General features: G+C 47.9%; 1 protein-coding gene across 1 annotated transcript in view; it reads left to right on the plus strand.

Annotated features, from left to right (window-relative positions):
• Positions 1–17623, plus strand: part of relch (RAB11 binding and LisH domain, coiled-coil and HEAT repeat containing) — a 64848-nt gene extending 47225 nt beyond the window's left edge. The window contains 11 exon segments of the mRNA XM_062521728.1: positions 413–461; positions 1494–1573; positions 2085–2191; positions 3080–3179; positions 5272–5354; positions 6644–6707; positions 7692–7830; positions 9122–9238; positions 13166–13254; positions 13679–13749; positions 16981–17623. Of these exon segments, the coding sequence (XP_062377712.1) occupies positions 413–461; positions 1494–1573; positions 2085–2191; positions 3080–3179; positions 5272–5354; positions 6644–6707; positions 7692–7830; positions 9122–9238; positions 13166–13254; positions 13679–13749; positions 16981–17101 (1020 nt within the window). The 3' untranslated portion in view covers positions 17102–17623.
• Positions 17624–19683: the final 2060 nt, after the last annotated feature.

A 19683-nucleotide genomic window follows, 5' to 3' on the forward strand; every position in this document is an offset into this window, starting at 1 on the left:
TGTGCTGGTCATAAAGATCTTCACCAACATCAAGGTGAACTGTTGGTCATGTATAGTTATAAAGATCTTCACCAACACCAAGGTGAACTGTTGGTCATGTATAGTTATAGAGATTTTCAATAACACCAAGGTGACGGTGCTGGTCATATGGAGTTCACGGAAACATTTTCGGACTTAAATATGGGGTCTCGGGTTTGGACAGATATAGTTCATAAACATAGGCTTCGGACAAGAGGGCATTTCATCTCTGTGAATGTGAATGGCTACGTGCACTGAAGTGTCTCTTTGAGTCTAATCTAGTCTCTCGCTCTTCTCTCTCTCTCTCTCTCTCTCTCTCTCTCTCTCTCTCTCTCTCTCTCTCTCTCTCTCTCTCTCTCTCTCTCTCCATATGCTTTTTTTTCTGTTCCTGAAGGTAAAGCCTCAATTCCAAGAAATCCTTCGTCTGTCCGAGGAGAACGTGGGTAAGTCAGAGTTCACTTAACCAAGAATAACACCAGAGGGAGGAGTGGACCAAACCACACACACACACACACACACACACTAGCTGTAATGCATACACACACACACACATGCACCAGAGATCTGTGCTGCACATTTGCATTTTATTTATTTTCTCTTCTTTTTATTTTTGACTTGCTTTTCGGAGCGTGGAGTAGCAGCTTCCCGTGCTGCGTTGGGATGTGTGTGTGTGTGTGTGTGTGTGTGTGTGTGTGTGTGTGTGTGTGTGTGTGTGTGTGTGTGTGTGTGTGTGTGTGTGTGTGTGTGTGTGTGTGTGTGTGTGTGTGTGTGTGTGTGTGTGTGTGTGTGTGTGTGTGTGTGTGTGTGTGTGTGTGTGTGTGTGTGTGTGTGTGTGTGTGTGTGTGTGTGTGTGTGTGTGTGTGCTGCGTTCATTCTCGGGATGTTTGCCGTATTTTGAGAGGCTGCTGTGGTGGAAGACTCTGCCAGCGGCTACTCGGGGCTTAAGACTTGTTGTTCGGAGCGGTTCTCGCTGGACGGCTGTCGCCGCTGTATTTTCTCACTCGTTTCTTTCTCACACACACACACACACACACACACACACACACACACACACACACGCACATGCTGTATTTTCTCACTCGTTTCTTTCTCACACACACACACACACACACGCACATGCTGTATTTTCTCACTCGTTTCTTTCTCGAGCTTTGACTGAAGGTCATAGCGGTCGGGATGAATGGAGTTTGAATTCCTGATTATTTTATGGAAGTCTTTTATAGCTCTGACCTCTGATTTACCATGTTAGAAAAATTTTGTTCTTTTTTGAACTCATTGTCTGTATCATTCTGACCTAAAAATGTATTTAATGTTGTTGTTGTGATTTATTTCCATTTAGTTTATAGTAGTGGTTTTGATCAGTCGCACATCCCACCGTTCTACGTCTTAATCTCTAGTCTGAGTGAAATGAAAATGGGCGCCACAAAAGCAAACATATTTATTCGTCTGTTCTCTCGTCTCGTCTCTCCTCGTAGACGCCTCCGCTGGCAACGGCATTCTGACCAAGGCCACGGTGCCCATCTATGCAACCGGCGTGCTGACGTGCTACAACCAGGTAGGACCCCGTGTGTGTGTGTGTGTGTGTGTGTGTGTGTGTGTGTGTGTGTGTGTGTGTGTGTGTGTGTGTGTGTGTGTGCGTGTGCAACAGGCGTGCTGACGTGCTACAACCAGGTAGGACCCCACGCACGGTGTGTGTGTGTGTGTGTGTGTGTGTGTGTGTGTGTGTGTGTGTGTGTGTGTGTGTGTGTGTGTGTGTGTGTGTGTGTGTGTGTGTGTGTGTGTGTGTGTGTGCAACCGGCGTGCTGACGTGCTACAACCAGGTAGGACCCCGTGTGTGTGTGTGCAACAGGCGTGCTGACGTGCTACAACCAGGTAGGACCCCACACCAGGCCCGGCCCATCTCCCGTCCAACTCCATCATGCTGAACCGCGCCTGTGTGTGTGTTGATGTGTCCTCTGCATTGTGCCACAGTTATGTGAGGTAGATGAGAATTTCATGTCCTGAACAGCCGTTTGTTTGTGTTTGTGTGTGTGTGTGTGCGTGCGCCATGTTTGGCTCTGCTCCAGGATGAGGACCGTAAGCTGCTGGTGGGCTTCCTGGAGGACGTGATGACCACTCTGTCTCTGTCCCATGCTCCGCTGGACAGCCTGAAGGCCTCCTTCGTGGAGCTGGGGTGAGTGCATGGCAACGGCCCGCTAGTAATTAGGCCTGGAGGTCCTACCGAGAACACATGCCTCTGGCAGTGCCCCCTGTGGGAGGGAAGACTGTACTGTAGCTGATGAGGTGCTCAGTGGAGAAGATGCTCAGAACATCAGAAGGGCCACATGTCTTTTGTAATGGAGTGATTTATATAATTGTTTTGAAGCATCTGAACTGACCTGCTTATAATTTCGCAATGTTATTATAGTTATTACAATTATTACAATCTTATAATGGCAGCAGCATCATCATTCATTGCAGAAATCCCACAAAGGGATTGATAATCTTTCACATATTGACTTTGTTCTAAGCACCTATATTGTGTAAGAATGAAATGCACCATAAACTTAATGGCATAAAGGTTTTTTTTCCATATTATATGGGGTTTTTTTAGGTAGCTAGCATCTTTTATAACATGTTGAAATTCATTTTGACTAGCTGCCCAGGCCATTCACTGTATAGTTTCATGATGCGGGCCAGAATCCCAGCAAACATGTGAGAACAGTTTCTTTGTAGTAGGACATTGGCATAATTTTCACCAAACTGCACCAGGTAGATAGCTAGATAGGTATGAAATTGCCATCATTATCACCAAACTGCACCATTTAGCAGCTAGCTAGCTAGATAGCTTTCACCAATGGCAGCTACGCTTTTTTGGTGCCTATAAAGCAAGTCAGTCAGTCGGCTTTTAGCGCGCTAGTTTTAGACGAAAGTAGTTTCTTCCGATGGAAATGAAGTTGCCTCTGGTCTTGTTCTTGACCGTGGGTCTGTCCAGTGTTTGTGACGCCATGTCTGCTGTCCAGTGTTTGAGACGCCATGTGTGCTGTCCAGTGTTTGAGACGCCATGTCTGCTGTCCCTCAGGGCTAACCCGGCCTATCACGAGCTGCTGCTGACCGTGCTGTGGTACGGCGTCGTGCACACCTCCGCACTGGTGCGCTGCACGGCCGCCCGCATGTTCGAGGTGAGTGACCCTGCTAGTCCTCTAAAGGTTATGCATGGGGAATATATATGGGAAATAATGTACGTATGCATGGGGAATATATATGGGAAATAATATACGTTTGCATTAGCGAGTTTACCTGCTAGTCTTCTAAGGCTTATGGGAAATATATATGGGAAATGACGCACGTTAGCATTAGTGAGTTTCCCTGCTAGCCTTTTAAGGCACAAGATTATATGGGGAATAATGTAAATTAGCTTTAGTGAGTTTCCTTGCTAACTTTCCTAATTGATCCTCAAGGGGAGATTCAAGATCCCAGTAGATCTAAAACCAAGATAATATGAAACACAGGATTATATGAGAAATAATGTATGTTAGCATTAGTGAGTTTCCCTGCTAGCCTGCTAAGGCACAGGATTATATGAGTAATCATGCACTATAGCATTCAGTCAATTTAATCTGATCTTGTGTAGTGCAGTAGTTTCCTTTGATGCTGGACTTGTCCCCTAGACAGCAATGGACATGGCCCTGGACTGCACCCTGTCCACATCAGATTAGAGTAGCACTCATTCCAGAACCAGCTGTCGTTGTAGGCCTGCATCGCTATAGTTACAGCTACTGTACGCCTCTGTGAGAGTATCCTGCTGTTAGACCAATACTGCTACATGAACTGTTAAGTGAAGTGTCCTGCTGGTTAAACTAATACGGCCACATTTTATTGCTCAGGAAGAACTTACTGTAGGAGGTAGTCAGGGCTAGTGTGCTCTGTAGATTCTCTCTCTTTTTTTCCTCAACCAATCAAAGCACCAGTGGTTAACCCAAATCTCTTATGTGCTGTTTCACTTAGTCACTCGAGTTGTCCACTTGTGTGGTCTTTCCTCGTTTGGAAGTGAGTCTGCAGAGCACACCACCCCTCAGGACAGTGGAGTACGATGTTACAGTTAAGGGTCAAAGACAAGGTCAACTACTGCATCTTAGTTCACTGGAACAGTTCATTTAACTTTAAGCCCAATTCACACCAGAGATTCCCGATGCGACGAGACTGAGTTGCAGGGGTGTGAATTAGAAGTTGCACGTAGTTGCAAGCCGTCGCAGAGCATTAAACCTGTTGAGTCGCAGTCGCAAGGTTTTAGAACGTCGCGGCTTGTCTCGTTTCGTCTCGTTGGGAATCTTTGGTCTGAACCACTGATATTCTTTATAGATCAGTGGTCTGAACCTTAATTTAATGCATATTTTAGAATAGAACTACTGCTCTATTCCAGAGCTAGTGTTAAATGGAATGTGACAGTGTAAAATAGGCACCACGTTTCTCTGTAAATGCTACAGTAGTTTCATTGAAGTTGATATATGATGATATGTTCTGAAGCAATATACTGTGACCCTGTTGCCCCCGCCCCCCACCCCCACCCCTCCCCATGTAGATGACAGCATCTGTTTTGTGTTTGCACCCCAGCACGCTTGCTGCTGCCATTGAGACGACATAACTGCCCTCTCATTCCATTACCCCATGCCTGTAAGGGTAGAAGAGAAAGATGGCAAATGTGTTTGTGTAGACCCCACATACCCCACCCCCACCCCCCTCCCCACACACACCTCACCCCATCCCTCCCTTGCCCTCTCCACACACACACAAACATGCAAACACACACACCATCCCCACACACGCCATCTCATACCGAGCTGTAGCTTAGTTTATGTATTTGCTTGGCCTCTAAAGGTTTGTTTTGGTCCTCTGTTTCATTTATGTTTTGGTGAGTTGGCTATCTCTTATTTGGCTTCTGTGTGTTGACCAACATGTGTGTACGTGTGTGTGTGCGTGTGTGTGTGTGTGTGTGTGTGTGCGCGAGCGTGTGTGCTTGTATGTATGTCTGCCTCTGTGGTTATTTTTGTCATGGTTGTTTGTTACCTTCTGTCTTTCTTTTTTGTTTCTCTTTCTGTTTACCCTTACCCTTCTCTTCTCCTCTCTTCTCCTCTCTTCTCCTCTCTCCTCTCTCTCTCTCTCTCTCTCTCTCTCTCTCTCTCTCTCTCTCTCTCTCTGCGGTGTTCCATGACACTGTGCTCACTCTATTCCATGCATCCTGTTGTGACATCACCCCTGCCCCCGACCAATCAGCTGTTGGTGAAAGGGGTGAATGAAACGCTAGTAGCACAGAGAGTGGTGCCGGCTCTCATCACTCTCTCCAGTGATCCCGAAATGTAAGTCTTACTGCCTGCCTCAGTCATGGGGGGGGGCCTCCCGCTCGCGCCCCCGCGCTCTCCTGCCGCCTGGCCTCGCTCTCTCAGGAGCCTGACACGCCCGGTTCTTGAGCCGTATGCAAATCTATGTCCACAAAGGTGTGAAGTGCACACTTGTCATGGGCCTGACCCAGCAGTGCGCACTATGTTATCTGACTGGTGATTTGGCTTGCAAATCAGAGAGTGCAGAGGTAGAGGTTTAGTTAAACAAAGATTTGATAAAAACGCAACTGATACTGATATGTTGCATACTCATGATGTAGATGTATTGAAAATGTATGTGTTTATAGAAAATAATGGCTACCGTCAAGTCTGTCTCAATTCCAATTGTAACTTACCCTACTGAAGTCAAGGCGCGGGCGGAATGCACCCCCCTCTCTGTTTTTATTTTGTTTGTGTGTGTGTGTGTGTGTGTGTTTGTTTTGTTGTGTTGTGTGTGCGTGACTCACATGCTCAGTGTACTAACATCCTTTCCATCCGCCCAGTCTTCACTAACACCACCTGGCTTTGGACCGGCTGCATGCCATCCATTTTTATTTTTTATTTTTTATTTTTTTTTAGCTCCTAGCATGTTCGGCTGCGACCCTCCGACCTCTGAATCGGCACACTACCCGACCCCCCCCCCCCCCACTCCACCCCCTCCTGCCCCCCACCCCTGCCCCCACCCCCACCCCTGCCCCCGCCCCTGCTAGGTTGTGGGCCCTGTGTGTGTTTGTTGTGTTCACCCACCCGTCTCTCCTGTGCCTCTGTCTGACTGGTTGCAGCTGGTTCTCCGGGGCATGAGTGAAGCCTTAATTGACAAGCGAGTAGCCCCGGCGCTAATAACCTTGTGCAGTGGTCCTGAATTGTGAGTGATTTGCAAGATGATTTGAGACTCTTTTATTTATTGATTTATTGATTTATTTACCTTTTTTTATTTAAAAAAACAAAACAAAACCAATTCCTGTTTCCTCTGCATTTTTTTTTCTTGTTTTGTTTTTTCATTTTGTTTTTTTCATATGAATGTTTGCTTTTTTCCATCAGTTGACCTTGGTCTTCATTTTTCATACTGACATGGCAATGATCATCTAACATTTTTAACCATCCTTGCTTACCACACAAGCCATTTGACATGATTGGTGATCAGTGATCTCTCTGTTTGTGGTGATTTGTCCTGATTGGCTAATGCATTATGATTGAACATGTGGAGTGTGTGAGCCGGGCACAGGAGCTGTGTGTGTGTGTGTGGCTTAACCAGTGTGTGTTTGCAGCTCGGTGAGGATCTCCACCATCCCAGCGTTTGGGACCATCATGGAGACGGTCACACAGAAAGAGGTGTGTGCCTCTCTATGCAGTTCAAGGCTACAGGTCTATTCTCTATGCCTATGGCATGACCGTGTGCACAGACATGTATTACAATGTATTATTAAATCAATTACTTTTTTTTTTATTTTAATTTTAATTTTTATGAGATAAGTCTGATTTTAACAACCTTTTTTTTGTATGTGTGTGAAGTAACCTTTGGTGTCATGAAAGGTGTTTGAAATTATGGTTATTATTATTATTATTATTATTATTATTATTATTATTATTATTATTATTATTATTATTATATTTATACATTAGTGTATAGATTTGTATCATATGTCACATTTACTGTGCACTTGTTGGTAGATACAACCAAGGCGTGAATTCAAAAAAGTTATTTCAACTACCGTTTCACGGAATTTAGTATCAGTTAGATAGATAGATACTTTATTGATCCCCATGGGGAGATTCAAGTTGCAGTGCACTGCACATGGTAGCCAGTAGCGGTGCTCTCTGGTCTGCCCTGTCCCGGGTGCCTTCACATGCCCCTGTTCCCCTGATGCCTTCACATGCCCCTGTTCCCCTGATGCCTTCACATGCCCCTGTTCCCCTGATGCCTTCACATGCCCCTGTTCCCCTGATGCCTTCACATGCCCCTGTTCCCCTGATGCCTTCACATGCCCCTGTTCCCCTGATGCCTTCACATGCCCCTGTTCCCCTGATGCCTTCACATGCCCCTGTTCCCCTGATGCCTTCTCATGCCCCTGTTCCCCTGATGCCTTCACATGCCCCTGTTCCCCTGATGCCTTCTCATGCCCCTGTTCCCCTGATGCCTTCACATGCCCCTGTTCCCCCCACTGATGCCTTCACATGCCCCTGTTCCCCCCACTGATGCCTTCACATGCCCCTGTTCCCCTGATGCCTTCACATGCCCCTGTTCCCCCCACTGATGCCTTCACATGCCCCTGTTCCCCCCACTGATGCCTTCACATGCCCCTGTTCCCCCCACAGCTGCTGGAGAGGGTCAAGATGCAGCTGGCCTCCTTCCTGGAGGACCCGCAGTACCAGGACCAGCACTCGCTGCACATGGAGATCATCAAGACCTTCGGCAGGGTCGGCCCCAACGCAGAGCCCCGCTTCAGGGATGAGTGTAGGTGTCCCCCACACTGGCACACCCAGCTGGGTATTGATTAGGGATGAGTGTAGGTGTCTCCCACACTGGCACACCCAGCTGGGTATTGATTAGGGATGAGTGTAGGTGTCTCCGACACTGGCGTGCCCAGCTGGGTATTAATTAGGGATGAGTGTAGGTGTCTCCGACACTGGCATGCCCAGTTGGGTATTAATTAGGGATGAGTGTAGGTGTCTCCGACACTGGCATGCCCAGCTGGGTATTAATTAGGGATGAGTGTAGGTGTCTCCGACACTGGCATGCCCAGTTGGGTATTAATTAGGGATGAGTGTAGGTGTGTCCGACACTGGCATGCCCAGTTGGGTATTAATTAGGGATGAGTGTAGGTGTGTCCGACACTGGCATGCCCAGTTGGGTATTAATTAGGGATGAGTGTAGGTGTGTCCGACACTGGCATGCCCAGTTGGGTATTAATTAGGGATGAGTGTAGGTGTGTCCGACACTGGCATGCCCAGTTGGGTATTAATTAGGGATGAGTGTAGGTGTGTCCGACACTGGCATGCCCAGTTGGGTATTAATTAGGGATGAGTGTAGGTGTCTCTGGTGTGACTGGTGTGCCCTGTTGGGTATTAATTAGGGATGAGTGTAGGTGTGTCCGACACTGGCATGCCCAGTTGGGTATTAATTAGGGATGAGTGTAGGTGTCTCTGGTGTGACTGGTGTGCCCAGTTGGGTATTGATTAGGGATGAGTGTAGGTTTCTCTGGTGTGACTGGTGTGCCCTGTTGGGTATTGATTAGGGATGAGTGTAGGTGTGTCCGACACTGGCACACCCAGCTGGGTATCCGAGACTGGCGTGCCCAGTTGGGTATTGATTAGGGATGAGTGTAGGTTTCTCTGGTGTGACTGGTGTGCCCAGTTGGGTATTGATTAGGGATGAGTGTAGGTGTCTCTGGTGTGACTGGTGTGCCCAGTTGGGTATTAATTAGGGATGAGTGTAGGTTTCTCTGGTGTGACTGGTGTGCCCAGTTGTTGACTGTGGTATTGTTAACTGTATAGAGATGGACTCCATTCAGAAATTAACTGGTTTTCCCCCTTACATTTCATTACATTTCTGTAAGTTGTTTAAAACCACAGAAAGGGAATATAGAGCTTTGTTTCCATGGAAACCTCTCTGTTGGGTTTTATAAGTGTGGACATATGTTTCTGTGCGTGTGTGTTTTTCAGCGGTGTGTGTTGTGGAGTGTGTGTGTGTCCCTAACTCTGCTTCTCTGTGTGTGTGTGTGTGTGTGTTGCTTTTTCTTCTCCAGTCGTTCTTCCACATCTGCACAAGCTGGCGCTGGGCAACAACGTGCAGACAGCCGACAACAAGCGCATCGATATCGCCACGCAGCTCTTCGAGGCGTACAGCGCCCTGTCCTGCTGCTGTATCCTTCCGCCGCGCGCCGCAGTGCCACATCACATCACATCACATCACATTACGCCGGCGTGGCAGAGCAGCATGACTCTCTCCGTCTGTCTGTCCACACCTCCTGTGAGCCGGCACACGTCACGGCAGTTTTAACATAGCGTGAGATGAGCTGTGTGTGTGTGTGTGTGTGTGAGTGTGTGAGCTGGTCAGGATCTTGACCGTTTGGCGAACTGTGGCACACGAGGCTGGTGACGAGTGAAAAGTGACCGCACACACTCTCTCTCTGACACACACACACACACACACACGCACATGCATGCGTACACCACACCTTCAATTGGACTGGTATCTTGCCCCCACATAAAAGAGGTCTGGCAGGAAGAGCCTTGTAAGGCTGGAGGACCCAGAATAGTCCCAGAGAGGAGAGGAGGGCTCAAAGCGTTTCCACTGTTTACTCTGCGCCCTGTGCAGATGGACCCGCTGTGACACGCCCTCTGTGGCTTATGGCAGAGCGCTAGACTAGAGGCTCTGTTTTTTTATTTATTTTATTTTTTATTTATAAAAGGCTCGCCGTTAAATAAGAGAGGCAGTGCGGAGAGCGTGAGATGGTGTGGGCCCTTCCTATGCTGTGGGCCCTTCCTATGCTGTGGGCCCTTCCTATGCTATGGGCCCTTCCTATGCTATGGGCCCTTCCTATGCTGTGGGCCCTTCCTATGCTATGAGCCCTTCCTATGCTGTGGGCCCTTCCTATGCTATGGGCCCTTCCTATGCTATGGGCCCTTCCTATGCTATGAGCCCTTCCTATGCTGTGGGCCCTTCCTATGCTATGGGCCCTTCCTATGCTATGGGCCCTTCCTATGCTGTGGGCCCTTCCTATGCTGTGGGCCCTTCCTATGCTATGGGCCCTTCCTATGCTATGGGCCCTTCCTATGCTGTGGGCCCTTCCTATGCTGTGGGCCCTTCCCATGCTGTGGGCCCTTCCTATGCTGTGGGCCCTTCCTATGCTATGGGCCCTTCCTATGCTATGAGCCCTTCCTATGCTATGAGCCCTTCCTATGCTATGGGCCCTTCCTATGCTGTGGGCCCTTCCTGTGCTATGGGCCCTTCCTATGCTATGGGCCCTTCCTGTGCTATGGGCCCTTCCTGTGCTATGGGCCCTTCCTATGCTATGGGCCCTTCCTGTGCTATGGGCCCTTCCTGTGCTATGGGCCCTTCCTGTGCTATGGGCCCTTCCTATGCTATGGGCCCTTCCTATGCTATGGGCCCTTCCTATGCTATGGGCCCTTCCTATGCTGTGGGCCCTTCCTATGCTATGGGCCCTTCCTATGCTATGGCCGAGGACTGCAGTTCAAGTATTTCAGCCGCAGTTCACAGTCTCCTTCAGCCTTCTGCACACTTTCTGTTTGTCCTTCCTGTGAGAGTCTGTTAGAGTCTTTTTGAACATTTCCTCACTCTTGTCTTTCACCTTGTTTCCCTCTCTCTCTCTCCCCCTCTCTGCATCTATTGCTACCCCCTTTTCTCTCTCTCACATGCTCCCTCTATCCCCCTTTCCCTCTCCCTTTTTCTCCTTCTCTCTCTCTCTCTCTCTCTCTCTCTCTCTCTCTCTCTCTCTCTCCTGCTCTCTTGCTCTTTTTGTCAGTGTTTGCATATCCCTCTTGGCAGTAAAAGAGAGAAAATAAACCTCATCCATTTCTGTACACCAAATTGCAGGGTGGATGGCAGAATGTGCAGCGCTAACCGCTCTGTGATGTTGTCGTGGGGGGAGGAGGAGGAGGAGGAGGAGGGGGGTTGAGGGAGAGCCTCGTCCGGCCCCGCTGGTCAGAGTTCCCAGCAACACACACACACACACACACACACACACACACACGCCTCGAGTGGGCGACTCCGACAGGCTCGCGAGCTCATTCGCCCGTCCCGTCGCTCTCTCGTTTCGCTCTTTTTGCTCGCTGGCTCCCTCGCTTGGCCTGCGCACACACATGCCTACGCACACACACACACACACACACACACACACACACACACACACACACACACACACACACACACGATCCCTATGACCCTGCAGCCTGGGCCAACCAGCAGCAGAGAGAGCCATCTGGGGTGAGGGGGCGGGTGGGGAGCTGGGGGGCTGGGGGGGGGGGTGTCTGCTGTTTCCTAAACGGCTGCCCTCTCTAAGAGCCGCTAGAGGCTGGTTCGGTGGCGGCGGCGAGGAGAGAGACCCCCCAGGGTGTTTCATTACGCCCTCCGCCCACATGGGCTGTGACATCATCAAAGATGGCCGCTGCCTGCCTGCCGGCCGCAGACGTGAGTGGAAGAGAAGTAAAGGCCCTCTCCGTTTATGGCCTCGTAAGTGGCATTAAGCTTTTAAACAAGCAGTGGGCGTACAGTACAACTGCCAGACTGGGTTTGTGTGTGTGTGTATGAGTGTGTGTGTGTGTCTGAGTCTGAGTGGTTGAATTTTTAAGTCCTTTTACAACATTTACAATGTTGTGTACAACATGCACCATGCAAAATGTGGTGTTTCATTTCCATGCAGTTCTACGCGGCCCTGTTGGTGCCAGCAGAGCTGCATTAGCCACCCTCACTGAGCCGTCCACAAACGCTACAGCATACTTTAGCTCTACAGCATACTTTAGCTCTACAGCATACTTTAGCTCTACAGCATACTTTAGCTCTACAGCATACTTTAGCTCTACTTTAGCTCTACAGCATACTTTAGTTCTACCGCATACTTTAGCTCTACTTTAGCTCTACAGCATACTTTAGTTCTACCGCATACTTTAGCTCTACTTTAGCTCTACAGCATACTTTAGTTCTACCGCATACTTTAGCTCTACTTTAGCTCTACAGCATACTTTAGTTCTACCGCATACTTTAGCTCTACTTTAGCTCTACAGCATACTTTAGCTCTACCGCATACTTTAGCTCTACAGCATACTTTAGCTCTACAGCATACTGTGTGTGTGTGTGTGTGTGTGTGTGTACAGCATACTTTAGCTCTACCGCATACTTTAGCTCTACAGCATACTTTAGCTCTACCGCATACTTTAGCTCTACCGCATACTTTAGCTCTACCGCATACTTTAGCTCTACCGCATACTTTAGCTCTACAGCATACTTTAGCTCTACTCTACCGCATACTTTAGCTCTACAGCATACTTTAGCTCTACCGCATACTTTAGCTCTACCGCATACTTTAGCTCTACCGCATACTTTAGCTCTACCGCATACTTTAGCTCTACAGCATACTTTAGCTCTACAGCATACTTTAGCTCTACCGCATACTTTAGCTCTACAGCATACTTTAGCTCTACCGCATACTTTAGCTCTACATCATACTGTACTTTAGCTCTACAGCATACTTTAGCTCTACAGCATACTTTAGCTCTACAGCATACTTTAGCTCTACCGCATACTTTAGCTCTACAGCATACTTTAGCTCTACAGCATACTTTAGCTCTACCGCATACTTTAGCTCTACCGCATACTTTAGCTCTACAGCATACTTTAGTTCTACCGCATACTTTGGTTCCTACTCATCCCAGCTTACAGTAAAGGCTGGCGATGGGGACCGTGTGCTCTGCATAGAGGCATAGTTCAGGGCTGAGTGGTGGTGGCCAGTGTGAGCCTGCTTGGCTCGTTCCCAGTGTGTGTGTGTGCATATAGAGGCATAGTTCAGGGCTGAGTGGTGGTGGCCAGTGTGAGCCTGCTTGGCTCGTTCCCAGTGTGTGTGTGCATAAAGAGGCATAGTTCAGGGCTGAGTGGTGGTGGCCAGTGTGAGCCTGCTTGGCTCGTTCCCAGTGTGTGTGTGCATAAAGAGGCATAGTTCAGGGCTGAGTGGTGGTGGCCAGTGTGAGCCTGCTTGGCTCGTTCCCAGTGTGTGTGTGTGTGTGTGTGTGTGTGTGTGTGTGTGTGTAGCCTTTCCTTGACTCTGCTGCCCCAGTCATCTCCGAGGACCTGATGGTGAATCACTTCCTTCCAGGGCTGAGGTGCTTAAGAGCCGACATGGAGCACTTTTCCCCAGAACACGAGGTGAGTCTCTCTACCGAAAACGGTGATCTGATGCTGGCGGACCTCAAGTTCATGACCTTTGACGCGCCATGAATGAGCTTTAGCCATCTTAGTCTCGGCTGAACCTGCCGGGCTGTAATATTACAGCCCGTTACTGTAAATAATTGTGCTGGATTTAGGATTATTATATGTTTGAGTCCTGTAACTACCTCTTGCTGTAAATAAAACCTCATTCATATTTCATGAGTGTGTTTTAAACACACACACACACACACACACACACACACACACTGGCTGTGCCAGCTAATGATCAGCTGATGCTCTGTCCTGACCACATGCTCGGTGCGGAGAGTGTTCCAGGAGCGGGAGGCCGAGCGGAACTGCTCTTCCCGGCAGAGCGCTAATTTTGATGGCCGCGCTTGTTTCTGCGTCTGTCCCTCTGCAGGTTATTTTGAGCTCCATGATTAAAGAGTGCGAGCTGAAGGTGGAAAACAAGGGTGTCGGGGACGCACAAGGGTGAGCAGCACTTCTCCTCCACATCACTCCCTATCTCTCTCTCTCTCTTTCTCTCTCTCTTTCTCTCCCTCTCTCTCTCCCTCTCTCTCTTTCTGTCTTTCTCTCTCCCTCTTTCTCTTTTTTTAGTCTTTCTCTGCCTGTTCATCTGTACATACATATACAGTACTTACACACACACACACACACACACACACACCTGTTTGCCGATTATTCGTCATGTGTCCATTTATTTTTCTGTCCGAACTTGAGATGTATCTGCTCCCCTTGTCTTCATTCAAGTCTCAGTCCTATTGCACAAAACAAAAAAACAAACTAACAAACAAAACCACATGCTGGTTTACCAGCCCGGCCTTCAGTCAGGACTCGTCAGGAGTGATCCATCTATCTGTGCTCAATCATTCCATTAACATCATCAACAACGCCAACATGTTTGGAAACCAGTGTGGACTCTGTAGGTGTGGAACAGGGTAGAGTGTAGCTGCAGAAAGGGTAGAGTAATAGGGTAGAGTATAGCTGTGAACAGGGTAGAGTAACAGGGTTGAGTGTAGCTGCGGAAAGGGTTAGATTAACAGGATAGAGTAAAGCTGTGAACAGGGTAGAGTAACAGGGTAGAGTGTAGCTGCGGAGAGGGTAGAGTAACAGGGTTGAGTGTAGCTGTGGAAAGGGTAGAGTAACAGGGTTGAGTGTAGCTGTGAACAGTGTAGAGTGTAACTGAACAGGCTAGAGTGTAGCTGTTAACAGGGTAGAGTAACAGGGTTGAGTGTAGCTGTGTGCAGGGTAGAGTAACAGGGTAGAGTGTAGCTGAACAGGGTTGACTAGCTGTGAACAGGGTTGACTGTATCTGGGAACAGGGTAGAGTAACAGGGTTGAGTGTAGCTGTGAACAGTGTAGAGTGTAGCTGAACAGGCTAGAGTGTAGCTGTTAACAGGGTAGAGTAACAGGGTTGAGTGTAGCTGAACAGGATTGACTGTAGCTGTGAACAGGGTTGACTGTAGCTGGGAACAGGGTAGAGTGTAGCTGTGAACAGGGTTGAGTAACAGAGTAGAGTGTAGCAGTGAACAGGGTTGAGTAACAGGGTTGTGTATAGCTGTGAACAGGGTAGAGTGTAGCTGTGAACAGGGTTGAGTAACAGGGTAGAGTGTAGCTGTGAACAGAGTAGAGTGTAGCTGTGAACAGGGTTGAGTAACAGGGTAGAGTGTAGCTGTGAACAGGGTTGAGTAACAGGGTTGTGTATAGCTGTGAACAGGGTAGAGTGTAGCTGTGAACAGGGTAGAGTGTAGCTGTGAACAGAGTAGAGTGTAGCTGTGAACAGGGTAGAGTAACAGGGTAGAGTGTAGTAGTGAACAGGGTTGAGTAACAGGGTAGAGTGTAGCTGTGAACAGGGTAGAGTGTAGCTGTGAACAGGGTTGAGTAACAGGGTAGATTGTAGCTGTGAACATAGTAGATTGTAGCTGTGAACAGGGTTGAGTAACAGGGTAGATTGTAGCTGTGAACAGGGTTGAGTAACAGGGTAGAGTGTAGCTGTGAACAGGGTTGAGTAACAGGGTAGAGTGTAGCTGTGAACAGGGTAGAGTGTAGCTGTGAACAGGGTTGAGTAACAGGGTAGATTGTAGCTGTGAACATAGTAGATTGTAGCTGTGAACAGGGTTGAGTAACAGGGTAGATTGTAGCTGTGAACAGGGTTGAGTAACAGGGTAGAGTGTGTAGATGATGACTGCACTTTGAGTGTGGCTTCCCAGGCAGTGGTGGCGGGCGCTGACCCTGACCCGTGTCATTATGGCCGACCAGCGCCAGGCTCTACCCGCCGCCTCAGGGAAGGGCCGCCTCATGGTGCAGCTCTGCGTGAAACCCGTCCACAGCGGCGTCTGCCAATCTGTGGCTGTAGACACCTCCACAGATGTTCCCAAACAGAAGAGATGTCACCCTGCTCTTTGAGTCTGTTAGCGTTAGCTCTCTCATATTGTCTCACGCCTGAAGAGTTTATCAGGAAATGTGTCACATCCTTGCATTGTGGTTTTTCTGTTTAAGAGTACGTTAGTAATGTAAAAAACGTTTGACACTGTCTCTCCAAGCAAGACAGAAATACTGTAGTCAGTGTTTCAAAAGTGACTCCAAACACACTCCAAACATGTCAGCAGTGTGATAGGCACGTGTCCCTACAAAAGTGAGTCCAAACACACTCCAAACATGTCAGCAGTGTGATCGGCACGTGTCCCTACAAAAGTTCACACATCTCTGCGCTTCCTCTCGGCCTCAAGACAAGACGTGCAACATCATCTGGGCTGTGGGTTTGTGAGGCTGTCCTCCATATTGTGAACATGTGTAGCTTTCTCATTAACTTCCCAAACTCAAACGGCCTCTTTGATCACGCACAACCCCAGCGCTCGTCCTCTTGCCATCCGTCGCCGTGGCGCTCCGTTTCCCGTGGTTACCAGGGTCTGGAGCACATCTCCAGCTCTCCCGGTCCAGCGTCAGAACCCACCGTTGGTTTTGATCCGACCCGTCAGCGGACGCTGTAATTATGCCGTTGACGTGCTCTTGCCGGAGTAGACCAATCCGCCTCCCTGAGCTCTTCTCCAGCTAGCGGTTGAGACGGTTTTGGCCCTTTTTGTCTTTTATTTATTATTTTCATGAATAAAAACCAAGACTCACTTCATATCCACACACACACACACACACACACACACACTTACACACAGAGAGAGAGAGATGTGCAGATGTGTACAGATGTGCATGTACACAGGTAGACTGCTCTCTCTGCCCGTACACTATAGTGCTGTGTGCCTCCACTCTGTGAGGCCGACTGAGTGTGTAAAGTTGCTTGTGGGTATTTTCTTTGCAGTGCCACCACCCTCGGTGTTGTGGAATCTCAAACACAATAAGGGGTTTGGGTTTGAACAGCATAGCGGATGCACAGCACAAACACACTGTGGCAAGCAGAAAGTACCCTTTTTGGCCGTCTGTATCAGCAGTCTGTCGAGTGATAATGGCCTTGGGAAGCACTGACACAACCTCCAGAGCAGCAACAACATGACAATTGTGTCTGAAAAAAACGGGACTGATTTTGGGGCGAATACCCGTTCCTTTTAGTTTGGATGAGATTGATTTACTGTGAGGGTGAAGGAGAAAGAGCTTCCTGTACTTATGGTTGTCTTGAATTGTTCTCTCTCTCTGTCTCTCTCTCTCTCTCTCACACACACACTCTCTCTCTCTCTCTGTCTCTCTCTCTAGCTCGATGTCGATCGCCGCGAGTCTCGTTGGCGAAGACGCCAAGACGAAGTTCCTGAGCAAGATGGGCCAGCTGACCACGTCTGGCGCCATGTTGGCCAACGTTTTCCAGAGAAAGAAATGAGCTGCTGCTTTTACGGGGGCCAATTTCCCATGATCCTTCTCTGTCTGGGGGACCCTCTACTTGAAGTCAATCGTCTGCCTTTATTGCGTTGGTCTGTCTCGATTTTTGATAGGCTGTATTTTATATCTTTATTTTCTTTATTTATGTCGCATAACTTTATTCCAACCTCCAAAGATTTGCACTCACTTTCTTTGTTTTATTGCAGTCTTAGAAAAACATCACTATTGTTTTGGTATTTGTTTGTTTTTGTTTGTTTATCATTGTTTTGGCTGTTTCTGTTTTGTTTGTGTCCTTTTGCAAACTCTTCCTGATTCCCTCCTGGTCTGGTCCTTGCTCTGTGTTGGCGTGAGTCTCCTCAGTGTTTCTTTTCTAAAAGCAGGTGTCTTTGGGTATCTGTCCTTCCTTTTGAATATGCTCTAACGGTAAATATCTGTATTATACACTGAATAAAGAGGACGGTACAGCTATTATGTACATTTGAAAATTGGTGTCATCTAATAATTAAAATAATGAGAAACACTTGTAGAATGGCCTTATGTTTTTGTGTGTTCTGGCCTTGTTGACTTCACTTCAGAAGTGTTTCATTCAGTCGCATGGCATGACCAGGCCACCTTATGTGATTGAACTTTAAGGAGTGTGTGTGTGTGTGTGTGTGTGTGTGTGTGTGTGTGTGTGTGTGTGTGTGTGTGTGTGTGTGTGTGTGTGTGTGTGTGTGTGTGTGTGTGTGTGTGTGTGTGTGTGTGTTGACTCAAAGTTCCTGCAGGTGTTTTAAAGCAGTAAAACTGAACCTTTGGCAAATACACAAAAACATCAGACATTTCACTTTAGGCATCAAAGGATTTGTACTGTTGTGAAGAGACTGCATGCAAAGTCCAGCAGGCAAGAAGTCATTAATGAATCCACCTCTCTGACAATCGCTTCTTTGTGGCAAGAGGCAAAGATTTTAATTAGCCTATTGTGAGAAATACCCGCCATGTCAATCATTGACACGGTCAACACCCTTCTAGACGCACATTTGCATGTTGAGATTAAACTTTAACCATTAGTCCAGATAGTCGTCCAGATGTCTACTAGTGTGATGTTGGCTGATTTCATTTTACACTGTGTGTGTGTGTGTGTGTGTGTGTGTGTGTGTACCATGCAATGAAATGTTCTGATTGGCCTGTGAGAGAGATATTGAGGTCTTGCAGTCTCCTCCAGCCCTGCTGGTTGGGACCAGATTTCACTGGATTGAAAAGGGCAGCAAGGATGAATTACAGGTTTCTCCAGACTTGTGTGTTTGGCGTGTACATCGTGATATGCAGTTGTTTAGTGTGTGTGGACTGGGAATGTCGTCAATTGGGATGTCTTAGTCATAAGAGAAGCCTTATGGGCTCTGTGAGTCAGAAAAGAAGGATTATTTCCAAAGCAAGCAGCCTACAGCAAGAGTGCCTGTAGCCACCAAATCTGCAGAGCCCTCCGTGTTTTTATTTCTTTCTCTTTTTTTACCGTCGGACATCCATATTGAGAGTGCAAACTGCAAACAGGCGGAACTGGAAACCCTTTGAGAGGTATCCAATGTGCGGCTGCTTTGAAGGCAAATTAACCACTTGCCCAGAAAAAGCAGTCTCTTACCTCATGTTACCTCCCCAGAACATGTCAAGCACACTCCATCAAAGCCGAAAGGGCAAAATGTTGCAAAGTGGACTTCTTAGCCTACTGGTCCATACACATTATCACCAGAACATGTTGTGGGCCGTCCTGAAATCTCTGGACTGCGCACCGTGCGCAAGTACTGTTTGGCGATGAAACCTCCACCGGTGTGACTGCTAGAACAGGTTAACAAGAGAGTACCACAGCATTCTGCCATCTATGTTGTCCTGACTTATATCTCGAGAGTTCTTCGCGGTGACTTAAATTGCGTAATTTGCTTTTAGCCACTGAAGACAAATCATGATATGGCCAACGCGCTTTAATATTATTATTGCCGTTTGAATTCGGGTGTCACCACTCCTGTCTGCATAATGGAAAGCCTAAAGGGCTATTTCAGTGGAAATTAAACGTGCATCACGGACATAACCCAGTGATGTCAAATATAGGATCTTCCACTTTCTTGTTTCTGATGTATTGGAACATTTTATAATCCAGGCTTGCCATATGGCCATATCTATCCAACCACTATTCAACAAATTTGCACAGTGGCTCCAGGAAGTAGGCTGCTAGTAAAAATACAGGAGTGCATTTGTAGGATTTGCATCTTGGCCTCCGCTGGCGTTGAGCACAGTGCGCCTTAGAAAGTGGGAAAATAACACAAGACCTCAAGGGTGGCACTCCTCCCAAATGCCGTGAATGACGGTTATTCAAATCAAGAAGTAGCCTAATAGCTCCGAGCGTCTTTGACAGGCGGGCATGGATGGGGGCAGATGAGGAAGACCAGACAGACATTCAGGTGCCGCTTTACCTGCTAACGGGGCACGCTGCGACACGCCCACCCACAAAACAGATGTGTAGTGAGCCAGAACGAGATGTCAGTTAAGAGAGATAAGGACTGTTTGGAAATGAGGTGCAGTTTAAAAATATCGCTCCAAGCATAACCGGAGATT

This window comes from Sardina pilchardus, chromosome 19 (assembly GCF_963854185.1).
Source record: "Sardina pilchardus chromosome 19, fSarPil1.1, whole genome shotgun sequence".
Classification (NCBI taxonomy): domain Eukaryota; kingdom Metazoa; phylum Chordata; class Actinopteri; order Clupeiformes; family Clupeidae; genus Sardina; species Sardina pilchardus.